The sequence below is a fragment of the Priapulus caudatus genome, unplaced genomic scaffold (assembly GCF_000485595.1).
Source record: "Priapulus caudatus unplaced genomic scaffold, Priapulus_caudatus-5.0.1 Scaffold1234, whole genome shotgun sequence".
Classification (NCBI taxonomy): domain Eukaryota; kingdom Metazoa; phylum Priapulida; class Priapulimorpha; order Priapulimorphida; family Priapulidae; genus Priapulus; species Priapulus caudatus.
The window spans coordinates 57,387-66,038 of record NW_014578295.1 but is presented as its reverse complement, the minus strand read 5'-3'; the positions used below and the strand labels follow the sequence as shown (position 1 = coordinate 66,038).

Genomic DNA, 8,652 nt, shown 5'->3' with positions numbered 1-8,652 from the left:
AGCGAATTTGTATGTTGTGCGTTTAAATTGTCTATAGGGTAGGTATACTATAGTAATATACGAATATAGGTTACTATAATATATAGTATATATATATAACGCACAACTACGTTTATTTATCAGTGAATTTCAGGTTGTTGGGCGCTAGTCAGAGATATTAGCAACGTGGTGTGATAGCAACACACCTGAAGTTATCCTTTGTTAGCCTAAGATCGGACAATGGTTGGGATGCACCGGGGGAAACAGTTTAACCTGAGGTACCTTTCATATACCTACGTCGAATTAACTATAAATGTATACAATGGCATATACTAGTAGTTATTACGCCCGTGCTATCATTAAAAGAGATAGAGCCTCATCTCACTCAAGAGTCAGAAGTCTGGCACAGGTAAAGCGGGCTTGAATAAGAAATGGAATGGTGTATACGCCTGGTTTCAGTATTGTGTAACTAAAACTCGGATACACACACGGAGGGCTAGTAAATATAGCTTATAAACTGGGCAGCTGTTCTCAGCTGCTGCGCTAAATATTATAGTAAGCTCACAAAGACACGCCTATAGGTGTGTTTGTAATAACTGCAATAGTTTGCCATTATCTAATATATAGGGCCCGATATATAATATAGTGTCGTTTGTTTAATTCCGCGGCCGGCGGAAGTAGATAAGAGATGGGGTAGTGACGCGCATACTACGTAAACAATAACAGAGATGAAATTGTGTTGAGTTTGTGGCTCCTGACGCACGTGCATTGACGTACAAGACCGTTGCAAGCACAGGCACTTGGAACGTCTCAATAAAAATAAATATTCACAAAAATTTTCACAATGATTGACTGCCTGTGTGCAAAATAGGTGAACGTATGTGAAACATATACAGTTAGTACTTACTGTGACATATCGGTGACTAACTGTCACTGACACCACTAAATTGGTAAAATGTTCCATGGAAAAAAAATTCTGAGAAATTACGAGGTTATCATCGCAGAACTCCCCAACACCGCCCATTCTCATGTCACAAAGTTATATGTAAACAAACACGCGGGTTGCGAGGTGCCTGCCTCCGATATCCATTTCGAGGCCCGCTAAGCCAAGCATAAAGCGCGCGGGCAAGACGTCACACACACAGCTACGTTCATTGGCTAAAACAATCGAGTAGCGCGGTTAGGGATTTTCGGAATTATTTAATTTTAAGAAAAACTTCAATGCTCAATGAATGACGTACTTGTTCACTTCCGAAAGCGGTTAAAAATGCCGAATTTTTCCACTTCGATGCGAAATGCATCGGCCGGGCATTTCATTATTTACGAAAAGTAAACAGGCTGGCGAAAGACAGTAGGTACAAGAACTGGTGACGTCGGTGACGCCCCATTCATGCCCATCAACGAAGAAGGCAGGGCTTATTCTGATTACAGAGATGCGAAAATGCAACAGAAGGACGTAGCGCACTGCGCTAAACGGCGTGTTATTTTCGTATTTGTGCCAAACTCTATCGTAGGAAACCGTTCTAGCCTAGCAGAATGCCCTAGTTCCTGAGATCGTCGATTTGGTGCTGTAATGGGTCCTACCTTTCAACTTATAAAAACACGGGTGCGGCATAGGCTGTGATTGGAATTTTTTTTTACAAATACACACCATAGAAAATTCGTGACGTAGTCAATTTTAAACGTTTACCAACTTTAATGTAATAAAGTTAATTGGTTGCAATGTACTTTTTTTACATAAATCTATTTGCATATCAAACCACTGCCCATACTGGTAACTGAGAAAGAAATGCTTAAAAGTAGTGTATTTATATATGCGTATAAACATTATTATATTGAATGTTTTCTGCTAGTTTCATACACATTAAATAGCTGCAGCATAACAAGCAACAAATCAATCCGTTTTCCTCGATTCACTTACAGGGGAATTTTTTGTAGCGTTCGAAAAATAGTAAGAATTTCCCAAATTAAGGGAAGGGTGAGGGAGGGAAGAATGTAAGCACCATAAGTACTAACATATAAGGCCACTACAGAAGTAGCGTGGTAAAAGCTACGGCCAAGGTACTATAATCAACCGGTCAGAAAATTACTCGAAAATCTTTAACAACGATTGATAACAAACCACCTGCTTTCTATAACAAGCCACTGCTGCACATTACTGTGAAGTCCTTTCATATAATGTCATTTGCAGCAATGGAACCACTAGTTACTGCCAACCAAACAGTAAAATTAAAAAGCAGTATATTTCCCATAATTGACTTAATTTTGCTTAGGATTAATAAGTATTGTAAAAAAACTTAATAATCCAGCACTTATTCCCGTTATCAACCAGCTAAAAATCTTGACGACACATTGATAACAGTGAGGAGGATGCACAGGGAGTTACATAACTCATGGTATCTTTTCTGCAGAAGATTTCTTTGCTGCGGCACACATGAAGCAACACAACAAGCTCTTTTTTTAAATCACGTTTGCTGTGGTCACTTATAGTCACGAACCACAGAAACGCCCTCTAGCTGCAGGTCTATCCGTGACGGGTAGACGACTTTTAGCTGTCCCTCGGGATCCAAGATCCGCACCTGCTCAACAGTTAGACTACCGGGATGTCTGCCATCTTCTGCGGGACTTTCCTCGCAACTTGGCTCTGAAGAAATTATAGTAACAATACTATATCATTAACAATTGAACTATTGATAGGAAAACATTATATACTCGTAATTTAATAGATAAACTCACAGACTGATCTTTTAACTTGGCCATTTCTGTTCGACTAAGCATTTTAACATGATATTCAAAGGATTTACAATGTAGAAAAGCAAATCAACTTTCAGTTATGGGTGCTACAAATCGGAGTAAATCGTTCAGCTTCCTCTATATCTGAACTTGTATCGAAAAGGCGATAAAAATACCTTCTGTGGCATTACTGTTGGCCTCAGCAGTGGAGAAGATGAAATTGTTGAGCATCTCTAACAAGAGAGCATCTACAACTTTCTTGCAAGACCCCACATCTTCACTGCTAGTCACTTCAATGAAAATGTCCTTTGTCTCAGGGGAAATCTGTTTTGTACATAAAAGGGAGCAACATTAAAGGAAAAAAAATTGGGACAAAAATGCAGTGAAAGCGGACAGTTAAAATATTCCAAGCAGGTCCTGTCAGATAGCGTTCTGACCCAAATTCATACAGTTTAGGACGACACCAAAATGCAAACTCCCATCGTTTTAAAATCCATGATATATCGACAATTTTGCTTAAAGTTGCCTCTTATAAAATTAAGGCTCTAAATAAAATATAATACCTTTGTGGTATCGGAATTCGTTAAAGGAGGTAGTGAAATGACCCGATTTTCTGAATCCATGACAAAAGCAAACTGGCTTTTGCCTGCCAATAAGTAAAGATACCTGAAAAAACAATAAAACTTTATATGGATGTTAACCAGGGCTCGGTGGTATTTACTCAACATAATTATTGCAATGACAAACTGGTGGAGATATCCATTCTTCAGTATTTACTGCAAACTGTTCCAGAATTGTCAGGAAAATGACACAATAATGATTGTTTTGGATAGATTTATCATTAAATAATATTCAACAAATATTCGCAGTTGGAAATTCTACGATGAGCATATTATATTGTACAGTATAACAATAACGCATATTCTACGCTACTTACTTATGGATCCCAGAATAGGTATTTCGTTTCTTCTCTCTACGTTGAGCCTCTGCTTCATTTCGAAGTTTAACATACAGTTCTTTCGCTGTTGTGTCACTCTTTTGGAATAGCGGATGAATCTACAATTTGTGCACAACTTCTTAATATGGGGATACATTAAAATAGTTACTATGTCATTTTTCTCAATTTTAAGTGATGCTATGAATTTAATTCAGTGTCCATATCAGGCACCACACCGAATTTAGCAAAAAAATGTCGAAACCTTAATCTTATCTGGATCACGTGCGTCGTAAGTCACGTTGCCCTTGATCAATGCCATGTCATGTGTTGCTAAGGTAGCAGATGCCCTCTTTGCACAGACGGTATCATGAATCTTTGTCTGAAAATACAACCATATAAAGAACATTATCTAAAAAGCATCACACAAATACAACCAGATACAATTTACAAACACTGATCAGTTCATGTTGTACAATGTATCCATGTAGGTCTATGATGTCATGCAAGTTTTGCCTCACACATAAGGCTATTTCACATTACCTGTAATGCGATGAATGTCTTAAAGCTATTCCCTTTGCCCAAGTTAACATTCTTGATCACGCAGCATACGATGAAGGGCCTTGTTTCGCCAGCAGCTGGAGTCATCTTAACGCTGATGGTGTCGTCACTGCAGTGGAGCACCGTTACAGTAGGAAGATTAGGAGCGTCTCCACCAGCATCCGAGTCTTTCCCTTTCTTGCCTCTCTTCTTTTTATCCTTATCCTTGCCGGCTCCCGCGGCGCCAGCCTTTGCCATCTTCGGACAATTCTTGCGTACGTACTCGATCGCCGCTTTAGCTTTACCCTGCACGAAGAGTTTCTCCAGTCGCTTGTCGCTCAACTTGTTTCCCGTCATGAGGAGATCTTGCTTTAGCTTTGCGCAGTTTCCAAGCTCGCCCGGTAGGACTTTGATACTGTTGTTCGTCAGGTCGAGCAACTTTAGTAGAGAAAGGTTCTCGATTTCCGGTGGTACATCGGTGATCTGGTTGTCACCAGCTTTTATCTGCATGAGGGAGGGGATGTCGCATATAACCGGCGGGAAATGCTTGTAGGAGTTGTGTGAGATGCCCAAATGACCCAGATTCTTCAACTCGCATATACTTTCTGGAAGGGACTCCAGTTTGTTGTTGCCGACGTCAAGAGTTTGCAGTTGCACCAGCGAGCCGAGGGTCTCTGGCAATTCTTCCAGTTCATTTCTTGAGACGTCGAGCAGTTTTAATTTTATGAGTTTGCCGATAGAATCCGGCAAGCTGCTCAGCTTGTTGCTATGTAAGACGAGGCTAGTTAAATTTACAAGTTTGGACAAATTCTCACTAGCGATTTTTAGGTCACATTTACTAACTTCTAGAAAATTCAACGTTGTTATGGTGAATAGCTTTTCATCTAATCCATCTGCCTCTACTTCGCTAGCGGCAGCTGGTCCTGTGAGTACTAATTCGTGTCTTTTTTGCTGAAACGCTTGGTCCACAAGATCGGTCACAGAGGCAGCCATATTGAAGTGCGCCACCTATAGGTAAATAACGGAATCTATGCTTTCTCACTATCCTCTCTTATCATTGGGGCTTCACAGCGAGATTTATTCACGCCTCATTGCCAAAACGAAAACTAGACATATGAGACTAAAACAAAGTGTTCCCAAAATTCAAATACTTTTTTAGAAATAGCTTATTACAACTATATATGTAAATGCCTTTCAGTTATTGTTTGTTATACTTTAATATTGTATAAGTGCTTGTTCTATGTTGTTTATATGTTGTATATTCTAATTTATGAACTTTGTAACTACGTTTATGAACGTGTGCTGTACTTATAATGTGTATGTACTATTTCGTTTTAATTTGTTTTCATCTTACAATGAATCACACTGTATAAATTCATCAATGTCATATCACCTACCAAGGTATAAAAACCGCGTTCTTGTAAAAAATCTGTTAAAGTTCGTGTTGTTAAACTCTGGAGCGTCATACCTGCACATTCCTGTATATATAAAAGTTTACCCTTCCCAAAATTCAAATATTTTTCTTAGAAATAGCTTATTACAACTATATATATGTAAATACCTTGAACTTATTGTCTGCTGTAGAAGTTGTAGTATTATAACCTAGTATTGTATAAGTCTGTTGGATGTTGTTTATATGCTGTACATTCTAATTTATGAACTTTGTAACTATGTTTATGAACGTGTGCTGTACATATAATGAGTATGTACTATTTAGTATAATTTATTTATTTTTTTCTCATCTTATTCACACTGTATAAATACGTTTAATACTCAAATCAAAATCAACTTGAACCTTGCATCCTACGTACACTAACGAGGTGTTATATTTGTCGATTCTTGTATACCTAGATAGATCTTATCGTAATTAATAGCTTTATTAACTGAACTCGTAGTCATATGATTCAGCTGCCTGTTTATATACTAATATTTTTGTTTTTTAGGGGTGGCAGACTTTGATGACCTGAGGGTCTTTCGCCACCCCAGTGCTATATCTATCACATTATGTATTGTGACCTTTCATTCTAATATGTATCGTTGTATACTGAATGTAAATATGTCTTATGCACAAATAAATTATTTGAATCTTGAATCTTGAATCTTTAGTTTTAGTTTTTATGCCGTATGCGTCACGACCATGGTAACAACAGCAATGCAAAAGGATGCAGCACATAGGCAGTAAAAATAACAAATATATATAACTACACAATGAAAGACGGGGACCAAAGAAGAAATTTGAAGGTGGAAGAGGAGGAAAAGGAAATTTGGGTTTGGATATCTAACGACATGAAACCTATGATGCAGTGCATAAAGGCAGCCTGTACAGCTACCAACGTATTACGGTCAATCAGGAAGTCCTTCAAGTTCCTGGACAAGAAAGCTTTCTTGATTATATACAAAACATTTATACGTCCACACCAGTACGTACTGCATCCAGCCCTGGCCTCCCTACTTTAGTAAGGACATTAAGCACATGGAATAGGTCCAACGAAGGGCCACCAAACTAGTATATGGGTTAAAAAACGTCAACTACGAGGACCGGCTAAAGTTTTTAGGATTACAATTTTTACATACCAGAAGATCGACTAAGAGGCGACCTATAATAGAATCATACAAAATCATGACAGGGAAATATAAACTGAATCCAAACAATTTCTTTTGTCCAGCCTCAAAAACATCACTAAGAGGAAATAACATGAAACTAAATAAACAACGGTCCAGACTCCAGGTGCGACAAAACTTTTTCAGCCAGAGAGTGGTGCAACCCTGCAATAAACTGCCACAAAGTGCAGTCGCAGCTACCACGACTAACGAATTTGAGGCCAGAATCGACCGATTCAGGAAATCGCCAGATATGGGTGCACATTAAAGTCGCGCTTATGTCTAGGCTAGGCCTATTACAACCCATTATCCTTAACTATCTAACTAACCATGTGACAAGCGCCTGCGGGCACTACTCATATAGCTCCATGTGTCATGTAGCATACATGCCATCTATTGGCTATGTAAATTTCATTAGCGTTACTTCAGCCAAGCCAAGGCACTCTAACATTAACAAAGACAGACATGGGGCTTACATTTTCATGTGACGTGTCCTTCGGCCATGCTCATGTGTTTTTTAAGCGCAAAAATTGGCTGAAAAGCATTGCATTGGGTGGCTAAAGCGTCAACCGCCGATACCTATCTTTTACCAATGTACGGCCAATGTAGCGTAAAGCCTCCCGCACACGCTGTGTTTTGTGCTGCGCCATCGGCCACGCGTGGCTGATGGCGCAGCACAAAACACAGCGTGTGCGCGTGCAAACACAGCGATTTCTTGCGTGTGGAAAATATAACACGTGTTTGATATTTTCTTCCACGTGTGGCAGATTGCACAGCGTCTGCGGAGTGGCTGTGTGTGTAACCATGGCTATGTAACCAGTAATCCGCACGTGTGCGAGGGGACTGGTACACGGCGGGTACACGCAGGTACACGCAGGTACACGCCACGTAACACGCACGTACACGCGGTACACGCGGATACACGTACGTACACGTCACAGTACAACGCACGTATGCACGGCGGGTACACGGGCACCGTACACGGCCGGTGGCCTGGCAGATAGCACGCGCACGTACAACAGCAGATAACAACGCACGTACTACCGGTACACGCAACGTGCACGGCGGTAGCACCCGCAGCTACACGCGGGTGCACTGCGGATACAGCGCATAGTACACGCATCGTACACGGCGGGTACACGCCGGATACACGCACGTACACAGCGGTACGACGGCAAGTACACGCGGGTACACGCACAGTACACGGGCGGGTAAACCCGGAATACACGTCACGTATCAACGCGGTACACGCACGTACACGCGGGTACACTCACGTACACGCAAGCCAGGTACCGCGCGGGTTACAACGGCGGTAATACAGCGCACCGTAGACACAGCACGTACACCGGCGGTACACAGCAACGTACGACGCAGATACACGCACGTACACACAGATACACCACGACACGCGGTACAGCACGTGCACGCCGGGTACACCGCACGTACACGGAGGATACACGCACGTAAACACGCGGTACAACGCGACGTACACGCAGATACACGCAGTACACGCGGTACTCACGCACGTGCACGCGGGTACACGCACGTATACACGCGGGTACACGGAGATACATCGCACGTAACAGCGGGTACACGCACGATACACCACGTAAACGCGGGACAACGCTACAACGTGCGTGTACCACGCGTGTAGTGCGTGTATGGCTGTGTGTACGTGCTGTACCCGCGTCGTACGCTGGACGTGTATCCGCGTGTACGTGCGGTATACGCCGCGGTGTAACGTGCGTGTAACCGCGTGTACGCGCGCGTGTACGTGCGTGTAACACGCGCGTGCACTTGCGTGTACCGTGCGTGGTATCTGTGTGTACGCTGCGTGTACGTGGGTGTACGTGGCGTAGTATCTC

General features: G+C 41.7%; 1 protein-coding gene across 1 annotated transcript; it reads right to left on the bottom strand.

Moving 5' to 3' along the window:
• Positions 1–1,784: 1,784 nt before the first annotated feature.
• LOC106815910 (leucine-rich repeat-containing protein 47-like) lies at positions 1,785–5,186 on the bottom strand. The gene is made up of 6 exons (XM_014820439.1): positions 4,190–5,186; positions 3,912–4,028; positions 3,650–3,768; positions 3,276–3,378; positions 2,889–3,036; positions 1,785–2,623 (listed from the first exon to the last, which is right to left on the bottom strand). Exons 1-6 carry the CDS (start codon positions 5,177–5,179, stop codon positions 2,460–2,462), a joined length of 1,641 nt encoding a protein of 546 aa, XP_014675925.1. The 5' UTR covers positions 5,180–5,186; the 3' UTR covers positions 1,785–2,459.
• Between the last annotated feature and the right edge of the window lie 3,466 nt (positions 5,187–8,652).